Below are 23,774 nucleotides of genomic sequence, written 5' to 3' on the forward strand. Positions count from 1 at the left end.
AGTGGGACATCTTGCAGTTGCTGAGCATCAACGGGTCACAGACGGGAGTGTCAGCAGCCAGGGGCCCCATCCCTGACACTCCAGCCTGGAGGCTAAGGGCTCTCTACGACAACATTCAGCTGGATTCCAGCATCGTTCCCAAGGTATGTTTACACCTGCTTCGCTCCTCCACACTTCCAGATATCAGATGTAATTCACCTTTGCAACATTTAGATATCTTTTTCTGATAGAATTTTTTTGTCAGTTAAGATAACTAAGCGACATTGCAGGTGTATCTAGCAAGCTGTCAAATTTTGTTTTCTGTATGTAATCAGTATGCAAAATAACCACTGTGGAAAAAATAGTGAACTTAAGCGCTCTCGTGATTTCTCACATGATCAAGGACCTGTAAAAATGAAATAACAGTAGAAGGTTACAGATTACATCTCACGGTCGTAAGGCGTAATCTCGCCCTTACAAGTCTCCTGCTGTTAATAATGTGAGAAATCACGAAAGAGCTTGAAAGTTCACTATTTGTTGTCACCGATTTGTACAGATGTCCTCTGAACCAAGATTCCATGATGTTGCAGTATTTGTAGTTTTGTAGGATCGAGACTCAGCTCCTGGCCTCGACTTTGATCTGCATCACTGACAAATAACCTCATGGGCCCTATCATGTCTACTCTTGAAGCTGTGTATCGAGTTTACCTCCGCCACGGCCTCATCCAAGTCATTCCACTTTTCAACTACTCTGAGACTAAAAAAAAATTCTTATATCTTTATGTTCATCTGTGTTCCCCCTTGATCCTGGGCTTATTAATTGTGTGTGTGTGTGTGTGTGTGTGTGTGTGTGTGTGTGTGTGTGTGTGTGTGTGTGTGTGTGTGTGTGTGTGTGTGTGTGTGTGTTTGTGTTTGTGTATATGTGTGTGGGGTAGTTGATTGATAACTCTAGGCGTTTTGTGTTGCAATCAGCACATCAATCAGGAGCTTACAATGTTGCAGAAATGCGTAGGAGGTCCCAGCAGATTCGTTTGGTGGAACGTTCTTGTTAAGACTGAGCTTGGGAGGCAGGAGACACTTAGTGCCCCAGGCATAACACTGCCAGGTGCCAGCAAGATTAAGTATTATAGGAATAGAAGACAATCAGCCCACAAGCAGTGGTAATGGAGTGATTACCTAGCAAACTTAACATTCTGTCAAACGTCGGGACGATATAGAAGACTTTACATTGGGAATATAGATGTATCTGGCATATTTCTTAGGAATTTTCATTGAAAATTAAGAAAACAGGTCTACAGCAGACTCCTTTAGAAGCAAAAGGAGACATCTATAGTTTATCCAAGGGCAGACATTCATAGTTTACCTGTCCTACCAGACTCTTCGAGCAGACGCTGGTCTAACCCAAGATGGCAGGGAATCAAACCCTAACTCCTTGGAGTGGAACCATGATACTTAAGGCAATCCAGAGCTTTCATATATGAATCTGGTTTTAGGTTATGCACAATAGCCTCATTTATAAACGAATCGATCTTGAACAATCCACAACTACAATTATATAAAGAATGTTGATCATCTTTTATAATTGCCGATTCTAAAATATCTTTCCAGCCATGAAGTACATGGAACTAGGACTTTGGCTCCTGACCAATTAGTACAAGATTGTTGTAAACTCGTGTGTGATCGAATATCGCACTTGATTCTTGAGCTGCTTTTATCAAATATTGAAATTGTGTTATTCTGGCATCTAGATGTTTACCAGTTTGTCTCATATAAGATAAGTTGCAGCCTTGGCACTCAATCCTGTTCACACCACCAACACAATGTCAAGGGAATTCTGGATCAACATATTCCTAACTGTCCGTGAATTCTTAAACATAACTTGTATATTGAATCTGTCTAAGTCATTTGACAAGAGTGATAAATTCTCATTGAATGGCAGGACAAACACATTCTTGGTCTGAGGAGTTATTCTAGGTTATTAAGTGTCATTGTTTCACTCCAAAGAATCAGGGTTTGATTCTCTGTCACCTTGGGTAAGACCAGCGACTGCTCAAAGAGTCGGGTAGGATAGATAAACTATGGCTGTCTGTCCTTGGATAAAATATAGATGTCTCCCTTTAGTTTTAAGGGGATCTACCGCAGACCCATTTTCTTAATTTCACGGAAAATTCCTAAGACAAATGCTAGATACATCTGTATCCCCAGAGTAAAGTCTTTTATATCGTCCTGAAGCCTGATGGATGTTCCTATACCTGTCATGTTACTAATGTTAAGTTTGCTAGGTAATCACTCCATTACCAGTACTTGTGGATTATCTTCTATTCCAGTGATACTTAAACTTTCTGGCACTTGGCACTGTTGTGCCTGGGGCACTAAGTGTCTCCTGCTTCCCTACCTCAGTCATAGAAAGAACGTTCTACCGAACGAATATGCTGAAAGTTTGTACTCATTTCTGGAACATTACAAGCTCCTAGTGATGTACTGAATGCAACACGTAATACCTAGATATGTCATTCAACTCCACCTCTGGTTGACAGTACTAACCTATGACTCTCCCACAGTGAGTACTAACCCATGACTCTCCCACAGTGAGTAATAACCCATTACTCTCCCACAGTGAGTACTAAGCCATGACTCTCCCACAGTGAGTACTAACTCATGACTCTCCCACAGTGAGTAATAACCCATTATTCTCCCACAGTGAGTACTAAGCCATGACTCTCCCACAGTGAGTACTAACCCATGACTCTCCCACAGTAAGTACTAACCCATGACTCTTCCACAGTGAGTACTAACCCATGACTCTTCCACAGTGAGTACTAACCCATGACTCTCCCACAGCCAGTACTAACCCATGACTCTCCCACAGCGAGTACTAACCCATGACTCTCTCACAATGAGTACTAACCCACGACTCTCTCACAGTACCAACTCATAACTCTCCCAAAGTACTAACCCACGACTCTCTCATAGTACCAACCCATGACTCTTCCAGAGAACTAACCCACGACTCTCTCACAGTACTAAACCATGACTCTAACACAGTACTAACCAACGACTTTCCCACAGTACTAACCCACGACTCTCTCACAGTACTAAACCATGACTCTCCCACAGTACAAACCCACGACTCTCCCACAATATTAAATCATGTCTCTCCCGCAGTACTAAACCATGACTCTCACACAGTACTAACCCATGACTCTCACACAGTACTAACCCACGACTCTCTCACAGTGTTAAACCATGACTCTCCCACAGTACTAACCCACGACTCTCTCACAGTACTAAACCTTGACTCTCCCACAGTACTAACCCATGACTCTCTCACAGTACTAAACCATGGCTCTCCCACAGTACTAACCCACGACTCTCTCACAGTATTAAACCATGAGTCTCCCACAGTACTAACCCACGACTCTTCCACAGTACTAAACCATGACTCTCCTACAGGACTAACCCACGACTCTCTCACAGTACTAACCCACGACTCTCCGACAGTACTAACCCATGGCTCTCCCACAGTACTAACCCACGACTCTCCCATAGTATTAACCCACGACTCTCCCACAGTACTAACCCATGACTCTCACACAGTACTAACCCATGACTACCACAGTACAAACCCACGATCCTCCCTCAGTACTAACCCATGACTCTCCCACAGTACTAACCCATGACTTTCTCACAGTATTAACCCATGACTCTCCCACAGTACTAACCCATGACTCTCCCACAGTGCTAACAAATGACTCTCTCACAGTATTAAACCATGACTCTCTCACAGTACAAACCCACGACTAACTCTCAGTACTAACCCATGACTCTCTCACAGTTCTAACCCATGACTATACAACAGTGCTAACCCAGGACTTTCCCGCAATACTAACCCACGATTCTCTCACAGTACTAACCCAGGACTCTCCCACAGTACTAACCCATGACTCTCCCACAGTACTAACCCACGATTCTCCGACAGTACTAACCAACGATTCTCCCACAGTACTAACCCATGACTGTCTCACATTACTAACTCATGACTCTCTCATAGTACTAACCCATGACTCTCCCACAGTACTAAGCAACGACTTTCCCACAGTACTAACCCATGACTCTCCCACAGTACTAACCCACCACTCTCCCACAGTACTAACCCATGACTCTCTTACAGTACTAACCCACGACTCTCCCACAGTACTAACCCATGACTCTCTCACAGTACTAACCCATGACTCTCTCACAGTATTAACCCATGACTCTCTCACAGTACTAACCCATGACTCTCCCACAGTACTAACCCACGACTTTCCCACAGCACTAACCCACGATTCTCCCACAGTACTAACCCAAGACTCACAGTACTAACGCATGACTCACAGTACAAACCCACGACTATCTCTCAGTACTAACCCATGACTCTCTCACAGTTCTAACCCATGACTATCCCACAGTGCTAACCAAGGACTTTCCCGCAATACTAACCCACGACTCTCTCACAGTACTAACCCAGGACTCTCCCACAGTACTAACCCATGACTCTCCCACAGTACTAACCCACGATTCTCCGACAGTACTAACCAACGATTCTCCCACAGTACTAACCCATGACTGTCTCACATTACTAACCCATGACTCTCTCACAGTACTAACCCATGACTCTCCCACAGTACTAACCAACGACTTTCCCACAGTACTAACCCATGACTCTCCCACAGTACTAACCCATGACAACCACAGTACTAACCCACCACTCTCCCACAGTACTAACCCATGACTCTCTCACAGTACTAACCCACGACTCTCCCACAGTACTAACCCACGATTCTCCCACAGTACTAACCCATGACTCTCCCACAGTACTAACCCATGACTCTCTCACAGTACTAACCCATGACTCTCACAGTACTAACCCATGACATTCCCACAGTACTAACCCACAATTCTCCCACAGTACTAACCCACAATTCTCCCACAGTACTAACCCAAGACTCTCTCACAGTACTAACGCATGGCTCACAGTACTAACCCACGATTTTCGGACAGTACTAAAACACGATTCTCCCACATTACTAACCCATGACCCTCTCACAGTACTAACCCACGACTCTCCCACAGTACTAACCCATGACTCTCTCACAGAAGTAACCAACGACTCTCTCACAGTACTAACCCATGACTCTCTCACAGAAGTAACCAACGACTCTCTCACAGTACTAACCCATGACTCTCTGACAGTACTAGCCCACCACCCTCCCAGAGTACTAACCCACCACTCTCCCAAAGTACTAACCCACTACTTTACCACAGTACTAACTCACGATTCTCCCACAGTACTAACAAATGACTCTCTCACAGTACTAACCCATGACTCTCACAGTACTAACCCATGACTTTCCCACAGTACTAACCCACGATTCTCCCACAGTGCTAACCCAAGACTCTCTCACAGTACTAACGCATGACTCAGTACTATCCCACGATTCTCCCACAGTAGTAACCCACGATTCTCCCACAGTACTAACCCATGACTCTCTCACAGTAGTAACCCAAGACTTTCCCACATTACTAACCCATGACTCTCTCACAGCATTAACCCATGACTCTCCCACAGTGCTAACCCATGACTATCTCACAGTACTAACCCACCACTCTCCCACAGTACTAACCCACGATTCTCCCACAGTACTAACCCAAGACTCTCTCACAGTACTAACGCATGACTCACAGTACAAACCCACGACTCTCCCACAGTACTAACCCATGACTCTCTCACAGTACTTACCCATGACTCTCTCACAGTATTAACCAATGACTCTCACAGTACTAACCCATGACTCTCTCACAGTACTAGCCTATGACTCTCTGACAGTACAACCCATGACTCTCTCACAATACTAACCCACGACACTCTCACAGTACTAACCCATGACCCTCCAACAATACTAACCACGACTTTCCCACAGTACTAACCCATGACTCTCTCACAGTAATAACCCACGACTTTCCCACATTACTAACCCAAGACTCTCTCACAGTATTAACCCATGATCCTCTCACAGTACTAACCCATGGCTCTCTCACAGTACTAACCCATGACTCTCTCACAGTACTAACCCATGACTCTCTCAAAGTGCTAACCCATGACTCTCCCACAGTACTAACCCACGACTTTCCCACAGTACTAACCCGTGACTCTCCCGCAGTACTAACCCATGACTACCACAGTACTAACCCATGACTCTCTCACAGTACTAACCCACGACTTTCCCACAGTACTATCCCACGATTCTCCCACAGTAGTAACCCACGATTCTCCCACAGTACTAACCCACCACTCTCCCACAGTACTAACCCTCTACTCTCCCACAGCATTTACCCACCACCCTCCCACAGTACTAAACCACCACTCTCCCACAGTACTAACCCATGACTCTCTCACAGTACTAACCCACCACTCTCCAACAGTACTAACCCACCACTCTCCCACAGTACTAACCCACTACTCTCCCACAGTACTAACCCACCATTCTCCCACAGCACTAACTCACCACTCTCCCACAGTACTAACCCACTTCTATTCCACAGTACTAAGCCTCCACCCTCTCACAGTACTAACCCACCACTCTCCCACAGTACTAACCCTCTACTCTCCCACAGCACTAACCCACCACTCTCCCACAGTACTAAATCACCACTCTCCCACAGTACTAACCCACTACTCTCCCACAGTACTAACCCATGACTCTCCCACAGTACTAACCCATGACTACCACAGTACTAACCCACGACTCTCCCACAGTACTAACCCATGACTCTCTCACAGAAGTAACCAACGACTCTCTCACAGTACTAACCCATGACTCTCTGACAGTACTAGCCCACCACCCTCCCAGAGTACTAACCCACCACTCTCCTAAAGTACTAACCCACTACTCTACCACAGTACTAACCCACAACTCTCCCACAGTACTAACTCACCACTCTCCCACAGTACTAACCCACTACTCTCCCACAGTACTAACCCAAAACCCTCCCACAGAACTAACCCACCACCCTCCCACAGTACTAATCAAAAAACTCTCCCACAGTACTAACCCACTGCTCTCCCACAGTACTAACCCACCACTCTCCCACAGTACTAACCCACCACTCTCCAACAGTACTAACCCACCACTCTCCCACAGTACTAACCCACAACTCTCCCACAGTACTAACCCACCACTCTCCCACAGTACTAACTCACCACTCTCCCACAATACTAACCCACTCCCACAGTACTCCCACAGTACTAACCCACCACTCTCCAACAGTACTAACCCACCACTCTCCCACAGTACTAACCCACCACTCTCCCACAGTACTAACCCACTACTCTCCCACAGTACTAACCCACCACTCTCCCACAGTACTAACTCACCACTCTCCCACAATACTAACCCACTACTCTCCCACAGTACTAACCCACTACTCTCCCACAGAACTAACCCACCACTCTCCCACAGAACTAACCCACTACTCTCCCACAGTACTAACCCACCACTCTCCCACAGTACTAACCCACCACTCTCCCACAGAACTAACCCACTACTCTCCCACAGTACTAACCCACCGCTCTCCCACAGTACTAACCCACCACTCTCCCACAGAACTAACCCACTACTCTCCCACAGTACTAACCCACTACTCTCCCACAGTACTAACCAACTACTCTCCCACAGAACTAACCAACTACTCTCCCACAGTACTAACCCACTACTCTCCCACAGTACTAACCCACTACTCTCCCACAGTACTAACCCACCACTCTCCCACAGTACTAACCCACCACTCTCCCACAGAACTAACCCACTACTCTCCCACAGCACTAACCCTCCACCCTCCCACAGTACTGACCACTACTCTCCCACAGTACCAACCCACTACTCTCCCACAGTACTAACCCACCACTCTCCCACAGTACTAAACCACCACTCTCCCACACTACTAACCCTATACTCTTACACAGTACTAACCCACTACTCTCTTACAGTACTAACACACCACCCTCTCACATTACTAACCTACTACTCTCCCACAGTACTAACCCACCACCCTCCCACAGTACTAACCCACCACTCTCCCACAGAACTAACCCACTACTCTCCCACAGTACTAACCCTCTACTCTCCCACAGAACTAACCCACTACTCTCCCATAGTACTAACCCACTACTCTCCCACAGTACTAACCCACTACTCTCCCACAGAACTAACCAACTACTTTCCCAGAGTACTAACCCACTACTCTCCCACAGTACTAACCCACTACTCTCCCACAGTACAAACCCACCACTCTCCCGCAGTACTAACCCACCACTCTCCCACAGAACTAACCCACTACTCTCCCACAGTACTAACCCACTACTCTCCCACAGAACTAACCGACTACTCTCCCACAGCACTAACCCACCACTCTTTCACAGTACCAACCCACTACTCTCCCACAGTACTAACCCACTACTCTCCGACAGTACTAACCCACCACTCTCCCACAGTACTAACCCACCACCCTCCCACAGTACTAACCCACCACCCTCCCACAGTACTAACCCACCACTCTCCCACAGTACTAAACCACCACTCTCCCAAACTACTAACCCACTACTCTCCCACAGTACTAACCCACAACTCTCCCACAGTACTAACCCACCACTCTCCCACAGTACTAACCCACCACCCTCCCACAGTACTATCCCACCACCCTCCCACAGTACTAACCCACTACTCTCCCACAGTACTAACCCACTACTCTCCCACAGTACTAACCCTCCACTCTCCTACAGTACTAACCCACTATTCTCCCACAGTACTAACCCACTTCTCTCCCACAGTACTAACCCACTATTCTCCCACAGTACTAACCCACCACTCTCCCACAGTACTAACCCACTACTCTCTCACTGTACTAACTCACTACTCTCCCACAGTACTAACCCACCACTCACCCACAATACTAACCCACTACTCTCCCACAGTACTAACCCACCACTCTCCCACAGTACTAACCCACTACTCTCCCACAGTACTAACCCAGTACTCTCCCACAGTACTAACCCACTACTCTCCCACAGCACTAACCCACCACCCTCCCACAGTACCATCCCACTACTCTCCCACAGTACTAACCCACTACTCTCCCACAGTACTAACCCACAACTCTCCCACAGTACTAACCCACCACTCTCCCACAGTACTAACCCACTACTCTCCACAGTTCTAACCAAACACTCTCCCACAGTACTAGCCCACCACTCTCCCACAGTACTAACCCACCACTCTCCCACAGTACTAACCCACCACTCTCCCACAGTACTAACCCACTACTCTCCCACAGTACTAACCCACTACTCTCCCACAGTACTAACCCACAAGTCTCCCACAGTACTAACCCTCTACTCTCCCACAGTACTAACACACTACTCTACCGCAGTTCTAACCCACTACTCTTTCACAGTACTAACCCACCACTCTCCCACAGTACTAACCCACTACTCTCCCACAGTACTAACCCACTACTCTCCCACAGTACTAACCCACTACTCTCCCACAGTACTAACCCACTTCTCTCACACAGTACTAACCCACCACTCCCACAGTACTAACCCACCACTCTCCCACAGTACTAACCCACTACTCTCCCACAGTGCTAACCCACTACTCTCCCACAATACTAACCCACTATTTTCCCACAGTACTAACCCACCACTCTCCCACAGTACTAACCCACCACTCTCCCACAGTACTAACCCACTACTCTCCCACAGTACTAACCCACTACTCTCCCACAGTACTAACCCACCACTCTCTCACAGTACTAACCCACCACTCTCCCACAGTACTAACCCACCACTCTCCCACAGTACTAACCCACTTCTCTCCCACAGTATTAATCCACCACTCCCACAGAACTAACCCACTACTCTCCCACAGTACTAACCCACTACTCTCCCACAGTACTAACCCACTACTCTCCCAGAGTACTAACCCACTTCTTTCCCACAGTACTAACCCAACACTCTCCCACAGTACTAACCCACCACTCTCCCACAGTACTAACCCACCACTCTCCCACAGTACTAACCCACCACTCTCCCACAGTACTAACCCACTACTCTCCCACAGTACTAACCCACTACTCTCCCACAGTACTAACCCACTACTCTCCCACAGTACTAACCCACTACTCTCCCACAGTACTAACCCACTACTCTCCCACAGTACTAACCCACTACTCTCCCACAGTACTAACCCACTACTCTCCCACAGTACTAACCCACTACTCTCCCACAGTACTAACCCACCACTCTCCCACAGTACTAACCCACCACTCTCCCACAGTACTAACCCACTACTCTCCCACAGTACTAACCCACTACTCTCCCACAGTACTAACCCACTACTCTCCCACAGTACTAACCCACTACTCTCCCACAGTACTAACCCACCACTCTCCCACAGTACTAACCCACTACTCTCCCACAGTACTAACCCACTACTCTCCCACAGTACTAACCCACTACTCTCCCACAGTACTAACCCACCACTCTCGCACAGCACTAACCCACTACTCTCCCACAGTACTAACCCATTACTCTCGCACAGTACTAACCCACCACTCTCGCACAGTACTAACCCACCTCTCTCCCACAGTACTAGCCCACCACTCTCGCACAGTACTAACCCACCACTCTCCCACAGTACTAACCCACTACTCTCCCACAGTACTAACCCACTACTCTCGCACAATACTAAGCCACCACTCTCCCACAGTACTAACCCACCACTCTCGCACAGTACTAACCCACCACTCTCCCACAGTACTAACCCACTACTCTCCCACAGTACTAACCCACTACTCTCGCACAGTACTAACCCACTACTCTCCGACAGTACTAACCCACCACTCTCCCACATTACTAAATCACCACTCTCCCACACTACTAACCCACTACTCTCTCACAGTACTAACCCACTACTCTCCCACAGTACTAACCCATCACCCTCCTACAGTTCTAACCTACTACTCTCCCACAGTACTAACCCACCACTCTCCCACAGTACTAACCCACCACTCTCTCACAGTACTAACCCACCACTCTCCCACAGTACTAACCCACCACTCTCCCACAGTACTAACCCACCACTCTCCCACAGTACTAACCCACCACTCTCTCACAGTACTAACCCACCACTCTCCCACAGCACTAACCCACCACTCTCCCACAGTACTAACCCACCACTCTCCCACAGTAGTAACCCACCACTCTCCCACAGTACTAACCCACCACTCTCCCACAGTACTAACCCACTACTCTCCCACAGTACTAACCCACCACTCTCCCACAGTACTAACCCACCACTCTCCCACAGTACTAACCCACCACTCTCCCACAGTACTAACCCACTACTCTCCCACAGTACTAACCCACCACTCTCCCACAGTACTAACCCACCACTCTCCCACAGTACTAACCCACCACTCTCCCACAGTACTAACCCACCACTCTCCCACAGTACTAACCCACTACTCTCCCACAGTACTAACCCACCACTCTCCCACAGTACTAACCCACCACTCTCCCACAGTACTAACCCACCACTCTCCCACAGTACTAACCCACTACTCTCCCACAGTACTAACCCACCACTCTCCCACAGTACTAACCCACCACTCTCCCACAGTTCTAACCCACTACTCTCCCACAGATCGCCTCAACACTTCACGACCAGCTAAGTCTGTACTTCGTCTACAAGCAACACAAGAAAACTCTCGGGTCACTGATCTCTATTAACCTACCTGGCAAGATCAAGCCTTTCCTCCAGGTGTGTAGCACAGGTGTGACACTGGCCTCCAGGTGTGTAGCACAGGTGTGACAGTGGCCTCCAGGTGTGTAGCACAGGTGTGACAGTGGCCTCCAGGTGTGTAGCACAGGTGTGACAGTGGCCTCCAGGTGTGTAGCACAGGTGTGACAGTGGCCTCCAGATGTGTAGCACAGGTGTGACAGTGGTCTCCAGGTGTGTAGCACAGGTGTGACAGTGGCCTCCTGGTGTGTAGCACAGGTGTGACACTGGCCTCCAGGTGTGTAGCACAGGTGTGACAGTGGCCTCCAGGTGTGTAGCACAGGTGTGACAGTGGCCTCCAGATGTGTAGCACAGGTGTGACAGTGGTCTCCAGGTGTGTAGCACAGGTGTGACAGTGGCCTCCAGGTGTGTAGCACAGGTGTGACACTGGCCTCCATGTGTGTAGCACAGGTGTGACAGTGGCCTCCAGGTGTGTAGCACAGGTGTGACAGTGGTCTCCAGGTGTGTAGCACAGGTGTGACAGTGGCCTCCAGGTGTTGTGTAGAACAGGTGTGACACAGGCTTCCAGGTGTGTATTTCAGGTGTGACGGTGTGGCACAGGCCTCTAGATGTGTAGTACAGGTGTGACACAGGGCTTCAGGTGTGTCACAGTTGTGACACATAAGTGCAGTTGCTTACTAACTGATCTTGCTAGATAAATACTAAAATAATTGTCATCACACACTCACACACACACACACACACACTCACACACACACACACACACACACACACACACACACACACTCACACACACACACACACACACACACACACACACACACACACACACACACACACACACACACACACACACACACACACACACACACACACACACACACACACACACACACACACACACACACACACACACACACACACACACACACACACACACACACACACACACACACATCCACACCCACACACACCCACACACACACACACACACACACACTCACACTAACAGTACTATCTCTTACAGGTGATCTCCAATCTGAAGTCTCAACACCTGAACTTGGTGTACCACATCAAAGAAGATACCAAGACTCACCAAGCCTCCTTCAAGCTGCCAGACAAGGTCAGTAATACTCCCTCATAAACAATATTCCTGTGTATATACATACTTGTGTATACTATGACATCGATATTCCTCTATTTTTTTGTTTATTCCACTGTCTCCTGTATATAATTTCTCTCTCCCTGTCTCTCAGATGACGGAGATATCTTTATGCAAATTTCTGTGTCTGCTGTGTATGTCAGAGTGTCTGGTGAGAGATGATAGTTTCCAGGTGACAGTAAGTCCAGCTGTGCTGGAAGGTGACTTTTGTTGCAGTCCTAGCCGATGAACCTTTACTGGAATATTCAGCCATGTCCTCATTGTCCTACTGAAGTCTGCCAGTTCAGACTGACACTACTGAAGTCTGCCAGCTCCGACTGACACTACTGAAGTCTGCCAGCTCCGACTGACACTACTGAAGTCTGCCAGCTCCGACTGACACTACTGAGGTCTGCCAGCTCAGCCTGACACTACTGAAGTCTGCCAGCTCAGCCTGACACTACTGAAGTCTGCCAGCTCAGACTGATACTACTGACGTCTCCCAGTTCAAACTGACACTACTGAAGTCTCCCAGCTCAGACTGGCACTACTGAAGTCTCCTAGCTCAAACTGACACTACTGAAGTCTCCCAGCTCAGACTGACACTACTGAAGTCTCCCAGCTCAGACTGACACTACTGAAGTCTCTCAGCTTAGGCTGAGGATACTGAAGTCTCCCAGCTCAGACTGACACTTCTGAAAATGATATATATATATATATATATATATATATATATATATATATATATATATATATATATATATATATATATATATATATATATATATATATATATATATATATATATATATATATATATATATATATATATATATATATATATATATATATATATATATATATATATATATATATATATATATATATATATATATATATATATATATATATATATATGCAAAACAACCACTGTGAAAGAGTAGCGAAAATCCAAGCGCTTTCGTGACTACTCACATTGACAATGTGAGTAATCACGATAGCGCTTGGATTTTCAGTACTCTTTCACAGTGGTTGTTTTGCATATTTTAAAATCACCTGTTTACTGTGATCTTATTGCATATATATATATATATATATATATATATATATATATATATATATATATATATATATATATATATATATATATATATATATATATATATATATATACTTTCTACCTCTAGGATTAATCTTCAATTAACAGGTTTTCCCTGAATCTCTTCAGAAAAATTAAGACACTTCAAATCACTCTGATCTGATGCGCTTACGCACTACTGCTCATGTTCAAGCCCTTAGCACTCAAAACCTCTTTCACCCCCTCCCTCCAACCCTTCCTGAGGCGACTTCCGCTCTTTCCTTCCACAGTATATTTATAAACTCTCCTGCTTATCCTGTTCTGCTCTAACCTGTCAAAATATTTTCACCAATTATTGCTGTAATACGTCAAATCTTCAGTGCCTGCAACCTCCTCCTCGCTATAACGTTGAAAACCCATGCCTCGCATCCATATATCAGAGGTGGTACCACTATACTCTTGTACATTCTCCTTTCCCTTCCATAGATAAACTTGTTTCTTTCCATTTTTCACAAATCCATCTGTCAGCAAGTTCACTCTCAGATATCTAAACTCACTTTCCCCGTCTGTACTCCATTCCTTTAATCTCATATCCAACCTTTCCTAATTTAAATATTTTGTTGCTGTCGTTACCTTGAACTTGTGCCTGGTCTTCGATCGAGTGTATTCTTCTCATCAACTTCACGTCATCTGCAAACAGGGACACCTCAGAGTCTATTCCTTCCGTCATGTCGTTCACAAATACCAGAAACAGCACTGGTCCTAGGACTGACCCCTGCGGGACCCCGCTGGTCACAGGTGCCCACTCTGACACCTCGCCACGTACCATGACTCGCTGCTGTCTTCCTGACAAGTATTCCCTGATCCATTGTAGTGCCTTCCCTGTTATCCCTGCTTGGTCCTCCAGTTTTTGCACCAATCTCTTGTGTGGAACTGTGTCAAACGCCTTCTTGCAGTCCAAGAAAATGCAATCCACCCACCCCTCTCTCTCTTGTCTTACTGCTGTCACCATGTCATAGAACTCCAGTAGGTTTGTGACACAGGATTTCCCGTCCCTGAAACCATGTTGGCTGCTGTTGATGAGATCATTCCTTTCTAGGTGTTCCACCACTCTTCTCCTGATAATCTTCTCCATGTGTGTGTTTGTGTGTGTGTGTGTGTGTGTGTGTGTGTGTGTGTGTGTGTGTGTGTGTGTGTGTGTGTGTGTGTGTTTGTGTGTGTGTGTGTGTGTGTGTGTGTGTGTGTGTGTCACACTACCATCAAGGCCGCAGTAACATCAACAACATAACGGTAAAAACCTTGGTAATAGATACCAACAAACTGATTTAGAATGAGAAGTAACCGAACACTAGAACATAGTTACCAGACAACGTTTCGCTCCTGGGACCTTGATAACATTTAACACGCTCCTGGGACCTTGATAACATTTAACACGCTCCTGGGACCTTGATAACATTTAACACGCTCCTGGGACCTTGATAACATTTAACACACTCCTGGGACCTTGATAACATTTAACACGCTCCTGGGACCTTGAAAACATTTAACACGCTCCTGGGACCTTGATAACATTTAACACGCTCCTGGGACCTTGATAACATTTAACACGCTCCTGGGACCTTGATAACATTTAACACACGTAGGTTAAAGTGATCAAGGTCCCAGGAGCGGAACGTTTTCTAATATATGTGTCCTAGTGTTTTCTTAACGGTCTTTCCAAACAATAAAATGTCCTGACTGAAGCAATTAATAAAGTTAGCGTCTTAGACCCAGTCTCAGTGTAGCCATTACGTGAAGGTAACAGACAAGTCTCCCGTCTCAGTGTTTTGTCATCCTGGCCACATCTTAAACCCTGGAAACAGTCATGCAAGAAATAGACACAAAACAATAAGAATGAGTGTCTAAGGACCAGATGATAACATTGCACAGTTGATATATCGGGCTGGTTGACCAGCTTGACTGGATATATCAGTCCGGTTGGCCAGCTTGACTGGATATATCAGACTGGTTGGCCAGCTTGACTGGATATATCAGGCTGGTTGACCAGCTTGACTGGATATATCAGTCTGGCTGACCAGCTTGACTGGATATATCAGGCTGGTTGACCAGCTTGACTGGATATATCAGTCTGGTTGACCAGCTTGACTGGATATATCAGTCTGGTTGGCCAGCTTGACTGGATATATCAGGGCGATTCACCAAGGTGATGGCAGAGTACTTTTCTGGCCAAAAGAAATAGGAAAATCATTCCTGATACGAGTCTTGGCCATGTGATGATCCACTCAGTGGAGCTTTTAATTATTTAGCTGAGACTTTGTTTACTCACAAGGGTGAGTGACTACCCTCTCCCCAGCAAGCGGGAGTTCCTGGGTGAGCGACGCTCTAGGAACGTTGCTACAATTTATATAGTTGATGGAAGAGCGTGGCTGGATTTAAGAGTGTTGCTCGCTTATACCTTCCCGTGAGTCCTACACTCTGCCACCTAGGTGTGCCAGCTCTTGTAAGCTTTATTGATGGGCTTTTACCGATTGCTGGGTTAAAGGGCCAGGTCGTATACACTCTTGATGCTGTATACAGTGTTTGCCTTCACCACCTGTTTCTCGGTCAACCTCTTGATTTGGCTAAAATGTCTCTACAGTCCCTTCTGCTCTCTCTCACTCGTACAAATGAAACAATACTAGTATACTCTCATAAATGTCTTTCTTTTCCTTCGCTCGTTCTGTGATTCTCCGCCGTCACCATAAACTAATCTGCTGATACATCCACTTCCACGTATCTAAGAACGCCCACCACTTCCCGAAATCCTTTGTTGAAATTTGTCTCTGTTCTTATTCAATACTTGATATTTTCTACATTTGCTCTACCTTTCTTGTTTTACAGTCTTTCAGATTCCTGCACCAACTTCATCATTTTCTCCACTGAATCTCCCAGCAGCACTGTGTCATCAGTTAATAATAACTGTAACTCATTCCACATTTATCATTCTTTGAGATCACACTTTTCCTCCCCACATCAATACTCTAATTTGACACCCACTTCATAATATTCTAACAACCATGGTCAGAATACACCTCCTTATCAAAACCCTCATTTTGATGGGATCTGTGGAAAATAATTTCCCCAAAAAATTATGCTGTGTAAATAAACCTGATTAATACGTTACTATTGTTCTGTTGAGTGCATTTTAAATAAGAGAATCGACAGGGAAGCTCTGCGCCTGCGCTGACGGGGAGAGGGGGAAGAGTCGCCATTGTTTTTTTGAATGTGATACAAACACGTTAATGTAAGGTGTATAATTTTCGTCGCTCTAGGGGTTATATTGGGCTTAAAACCTCTCAAATAGGAGCCGAAATTGTTGGATGTGCAGTCCTGCATAACTTGAGCATTAAGCAGATGTACAAGACAGCTTCAGGAACCTCAGATAAGCTATCTAAATTATGTTTGTAATTCTGGTCAGTATTATCATCATAAATTTGGGTAGAGAGGGGGGTTCTGTACATGACACACAGTAATCTCCAGACTAATTGGTGAGTGTTATAATTATAAATTCTCCTTCTGTTATATAAATGTGTATTTATTAATATTAATATACAGTCCACAAATTTATTTTAAATTTTACCAGAATTTCTGGTGATGTATATTTCATTTGCAAATAATATAGGTCTAGAACAATTTGTGGAGAGATAGATTATGGTAGGTATCGAAGGGGAACATTTTTGGCGACCTAGGTGTCCTAAAATTCCTACTTGTCTCTGTAACTTTGATAAATAATAATTATCTTTGTTACCATTTACATGTATGTATCTAATGAGATTCATCCAGGTAAATGTAATTTTCCACAGGATCTGTCCCTCTTTCCAACATCCTAAACTGAGCTTCAGTTTTATAAAAACAACTTACAACTTTCAACGACTTATCATATATTCTATTCAGTTGCATCAGTAACTGCATCAATTCTCTACTCACTTCTCTTATGCCTTTTCCAAGTTTCTAAATGCAACAGACAACTCATGTTTTTCATCATAGTGTTGATTATCTATGCTTCAATGTAAACATTTGATTTCCGCAGGAAATTCTGTTCTAAATCTACTGTGTTGTTCTTCAAGGAGGGTTTCTGTCTTGTTCATCTGTTTTAGTCGCAGTTCTGCCGTGCACTCTACCTGCTGTGTCCCACACACTTATTATCCTAATTATAAGAGATTAAGTCTGGTTTCTTTGATTTAAGAAATTATACCTTCTCTCAGTCAAGCCTTGACTTTCTTTCTTATATACACTTACTGATGGTATACCAACGCTCCTATTATACACACATACTCATGGAGCACATAAACCTCCCTTCTATCATACACACTGATGGAACACATCAACCTCCCTTCTATCATACACACTGATGGAACACATCAACCTTCCTTCTATCATACACACTGATGGATCACATCAACCTTCCTTCTATCATACACACTGATGGAACACATCAACCTTCCTTCTATCATACACACTGATGGAACACATCAACCTCCCTTCTATCATACACACTGATGGATCACATCAACCTTCCTTCTATCATACACACTGATGGAACACATCAACCTTCCTTCTATCATACACACTGATGGAACACATCAACCTTCCTTCTATCATACACACTGATGGATCACATCAACCTCCCTTCTATCATACACACTGATGGAACACATCAACCTTCCTTCTATCATACACACTGATGGAACACATCAACCTTCCTTCTATCATACACACTGATGGATCACATCAACCTTCCTTCTATCATACACACTGATGGAACACATCAACCTTCCTTCTATCATACACACTGATGGAACACATCAACCTTCCTTCTATCATACACACATGGAAAAGTATACACAAATGCAGTATAATGTGATCCTTTATTGGGAACGTTTCGCCCAGACAGTGGATTTTATCCAGTTACAAATAGATCTACCAGAGCAGAGAGTACATGAGTGTATATAGTGACCAGAGTGGTATGAAGGGTCAGGTGAGGAATGCTGAGAAGGTTGGATTTGAGAAGGACTGTCTGGTATGGGTCATTATCTTTGTTACTATGTAGGATAAGGATGATAAAGTTTCCTGGCAAGGAGTTTACCTATGTTGTAAAAGTCGTCGTTCTGGTTGCAACAGTTGGATATACAGATGAGTGTTGATTGCAAGATTCTGAGTCTCTTAATGTCTTCTTCCCTGGAGATGAGTCTTATGTCTCTGTAGTTGATTAAATGGTTGTGGAAGTTACGGTGTAGAACACAGTCGTTCTTCAAGTTGTCCATTCAGCTGCGTATTGGTGTTCTGAAATACGTGTTTGGAGGTTTGTGGATGTCTCGCCCACGTATAATTAGTTACAGTCGTTGCGGGGGATTACGTATACCCCTGCAGGGGATTAAACCCTGTGGTGTCTCTTTCTGGTGACGTCTTTGTATTGGGAAAGATGTCGGATACGTGTTTGGCAACGGAGTTGGTGTGGCGGACTATGTATCTCCTCTCTGCGGTATCTTCTCTGGGTGAGACGAAGATGCCGTGCATATTCCTTCATCTTAGTTTTCGTCTGAAGAAGGTTGCCCTGCAGGCGAAACTTTTCATCAATAAGGATACCTAGGTGTTGCATTTTTTTTTATTAACACATCGGCCGTTTCCCACCAAGGTACGGTGGCCCGAAAAAGAAAAACTTTCACCATTATTCACTCCATCACTGTCCTGCCAGAGACGCACTTACACTACAGTTATAAAACTGCAACATTAACACCCCTCCTTCAGAGTGCAGACACTGTACTTCCCATTTCCAGGACTCAAGTCCGACCTGCCGATTTCCCTGAATCCCTTCATAAATGTTACCTTGCTTGCACTCCAACAGCACGTCAAATATTAAAAACCCATTTGTCTCCACAAGTGTTACACTTGTGTCTTTATATTAACTTTTTGGTATTGTGTAGTAATGGACATATTAAGGCTTGTCACCTGAGGTATGTGACACTGACACATGTACTCTGAGGTGCCGAAATACCTTGACTTCCTCTATACTTCCCTACAACATGACCAATAACCTTTCATACCTTTGAGTTCTGCTCAAAGTTCTTCTCTTAAAGTTCCACTTTTAAAGTTCTACTTTTAGAGCTCTCTTAAAATTTTATTTACCTTTAGAGCAGGAAGAAATAAACGAATAAAAGTTATAAAGTCATGGTTGAAGCAATTCACCGTAAACTCAAAATTCTGAGCTGAGTGATGCAGCAGTAGGAGACGAAATCACAGGTGGGCGGAGCCCCACGTATTGTTAAGTAGGCAGCACGCCTTGTATCCGTGTATCCTCACGCAGTGTTTCCCTGACACAGGTTGGATGGACGTGGACGAGGTTGTTGATCAGCATCAACCAGACGGACGTGCGTGTGTGGATCAACTGCGCAGACTACGACAAGCAGCGCCTGGCGGGACACATTGATCTGCAGATACCTGAGGGAGGCTTATTGTACTTCCGTCAGGAACCCGGACTCAAAAACAAGCTGATTGTGAGTACTTGTTACTGGCTGACCTTTGGTGTGAGTAACTGACAATGAGGGACCTTTGGTGTGAGTAACTGACAATGAGGGACCTCTGGTGTGAGTAACTGACAATGAGGGACCTCTGGTGTGAGTAACTGACAATGAGGGACCTCTGGTGTGAGTAACTGACAATGAGGGACCTTTGGTGTGAGTAACTGACAATGAGGGACCTCTGGTGTGATTAACTGACAATGAGGGACCTCTGGTGTGAGTAACTGACAATGAGGGACCTTTGGTGTGAGTAACTGTCAATGAGGGACCTTTGGTGTAACACTGGATGATCTTTGGTATAACACTGTGTGACATTTGGTGTGAGTAGCAGAGTGTGACCTTTGGTGTGAGTAACAATCACAACTGTGAATGATTGTTGTTCCATAGTGATTGTAACTTTGAATGTTTATTGGTCTAAAGTCAATCTCTCTCTCTCTCTCTCTCTCTCTCTCTCTCTCTCTCTCTCTCTCTCTCTCTCTCTCTCTCTCTCTCTCTCTCTCTCTCTCTCTCTCTCTCTCTCTCTCGTGCTGTGCCACCACTGAGTGTGGATGGTGCCATGTTGGGCACAAGTGAATATGTTGCCATGTTGAATACCACAACTGAGTATGTTGCTGTGCTTTATTCCACCATTGAGTATGTTGAATACTCCCACTAAGTATTTAGCTATGTTGAATATCACCAACGTTCATGTTGCTATGTTGAGTGCCACCACTGAGTATGTTTATGTTGCTATGTTGAGTGCCACCACTGAGTATGTTTATGTTGCTATGTTGAGTGCCACCACTGAGTATGTTTATGTTGCTGTGTTACAGGGAAGCATCCAGATGGCTAAGCTAATGAACTTCAGTGAGAACGACCGGGTGTGGAACTGCTCCTACGACTCCCAGTTTGGCCCAGGTTGGCGCCCGCCTCTCATTGGCTAACTGACTAGCCCAGTCGTCGCCCAGCCTGCCCTCCCATTGGCTAACTCTCTCGCCCAGTCGTCTTCCCCATCCCCAAGAAAGTAGCCCAGGCGGCCTGTCCTCTATCTCAGATAAGGACCTCCCAATAACAGCGTTGTGAGCTCAAAGCTAACACTTCGACGACTGGGCTCAGCAGAGCTATTCCAAGCTAACTCACTACCCATCTGCTGCCCAACATTTCTACCACTGCTGTCTTCTAACCTACATAACACGCATGTTGCACAACTGACAAAGGTGCTGAGATCAATGTGTGTGCTATTAACGCTGTACATTAGCTACGACTCTGTACAGAGAACGGGAGTACCGTTGTTTGTACTGAATGTTAGTGGTCTGTCTTTCAGGAAACAGGACACTGATTTGGCAGTCCTTCGTGGTAGCCTCTGGTAAGATTCTGCTTGGATGATATACATGTTTTTATTTTGTATTTACAGCGATGGACTTACGGGATAAAGTTCCTGACTTACGGAACTTGATACTCAAAAAATGCTCTATATCTGGATCCATTTTGGTGAAGGTGCATCTTTTATCTTCGAATCATATGAACTTGACCTTTTTTTTTACTGGATTTAAAGGTTAAAACCTTTTGCCTCGGCTCAGTTCTCTTTAAGATACACACTTTTACGCACCTTACATGACGCCCATAAGAGTCTACTGACACCCAGGTACCTATTTATTACCAGGTGAATATGGGCAACAGGTGTTAGGAAATTTGACCATAAGGACACCCCAGGATGCCACCCAGAACAGTCGAGTCAAACCCAGGTGAGGAGAATTTAAGCTCTTTGATAAGTGGGAATCACACTTATGTATACATGGAAGACTGAGGACCAAGCCAGCGTTCCTGCAAATCCAAAAGTGAGCAGAGTAAGCCACTGATTTGTCTCCTCAAGTGGGTTATTGAATCTGTTACTGTAGAGGGTTGCTAGAAATGAAAAAAACGTTTAGCGAGATCTCAGAAAATGGTCAGCCATGATGTGTTGTTTGTCAGCATTAAAAGAATGTTACGAGGCAGTAAAGAGAGGATTTGTACACCCACGTACGCAAGCGCGAGTGCGCGCACACACACAATACTAACAAATCAGGTACATACAAACCGCTTCAGTTAGTCATTATATTATACCTGTAGAAGGTCGTATACCTTATGTATAAAAACATACATGATATACACCCACATACTCATTGTATACAATGTTCTTGTATATGAGTTTGTGTGAATATAATAACGGTGTACAATACCGACTAGTTGATAATTAAGACACATGTGCAACAGTTAGGCATCTTTATTCCGAAACGTTTCGCCTACACAGCAGGCTTCTTCAGTCGAGTACAGAGGAGGCAGCAGAAGCAGTAGAGATGTGAAGACGATGTAATCAGTCCATCATCCTTCAAGACGTAGTTTTGAGGTGGTCAGTCCCTAACTGTTGCACATGTGTTTTACCTATCATCATATTAATTGGTAATAGATAATATTGATAGATGATTTACAGATAAGTTAAGTGGCAGGCAAAAATCCCAGACATTTACGTGCATTCAGTATATCTAGTTACACCCATGTACACCCATGTACACATACGTACATTCAGTATACTGGTAAAAATCTCTGTTCCACAGGGCACAGTACTCATCCCACTTCTGTTTCTCGTTCTGATATCCAACACTGACGAACTCATAGCACCTTAATATCCTTTGCTGTTGACTCTAGCCAGAATCTCTCCGAGAGTGACATCTGTCGAAGTGAAAGAGAATCTTCCACTGGATCTCAGACTCAAGTGTGATGTTTATCGAGGACAAGTTTCAGTTGCTCCGCTATGGAAGACTGGAGGAAATAAAGTACTGGACAAGCTCAAATCATGTGCGAGACATAGGAGTAATGATGTTAGAAGATCTCACATTCAAGGATAACAACTATGATGTTATTGCTGCCACAAGGAGAATATTAGGCTGGATAACTGCAGCTTTCAAGACAAGTCAGTGATAACATACTTTAGGTCACTGGTTTTCTCCAGGCTGGAATACTGCTGCATACTGACGGCCGCCTTCAACACAGACGAGATTGCTGAGCTGGGACACATACTGATAACTTTCACTGCTCGTATACACTCAGTCATCTGAACTAATGGAAACTCTTGAAGTCCCTTCAACTATATTCCATTCGTTGACGAGAAAAGTACATAATAATTTACAACTACAAGAGCCTGGAGGAACTGTTCCACAACC

The 23,774-nt window shown here is 45.1% G+C and overlaps 1 protein-coding gene across 1 annotated transcript; it reads left to right on the plus strand.

The window, feature by feature from the left end:
- On the plus strand, nucleotides 1-22,841 carry LOC128698485 (kielin/chordin-like protein; the record flags this gene model as incomplete). Its single annotated transcript, XM_070084972.1, is given in 5 exon segments — nucleotides 1-143; nucleotides 11,724-11,840; nucleotides 12,847-12,942; nucleotides 20,398-20,571; nucleotides 21,408-22,841. Coding segments are annotated over 5 exon segments (641 nt in total), but the record flags the coding sequence as incomplete, so codon positions are not given.
- Nucleotides 22,842-23,774: the final 933 nt, after the last annotated feature.

The sequence above is a fragment of the Cherax quadricarinatus genome, chromosome 14 (genome assembly GCF_038502225.1).
Source record: "Cherax quadricarinatus isolate ZL_2023a chromosome 14, ASM3850222v1, whole genome shotgun sequence".
NCBI classification, from domain to species: Eukaryota; Metazoa; Arthropoda; class Malacostraca; order Decapoda; family Parastacidae; genus Cherax; species Cherax quadricarinatus.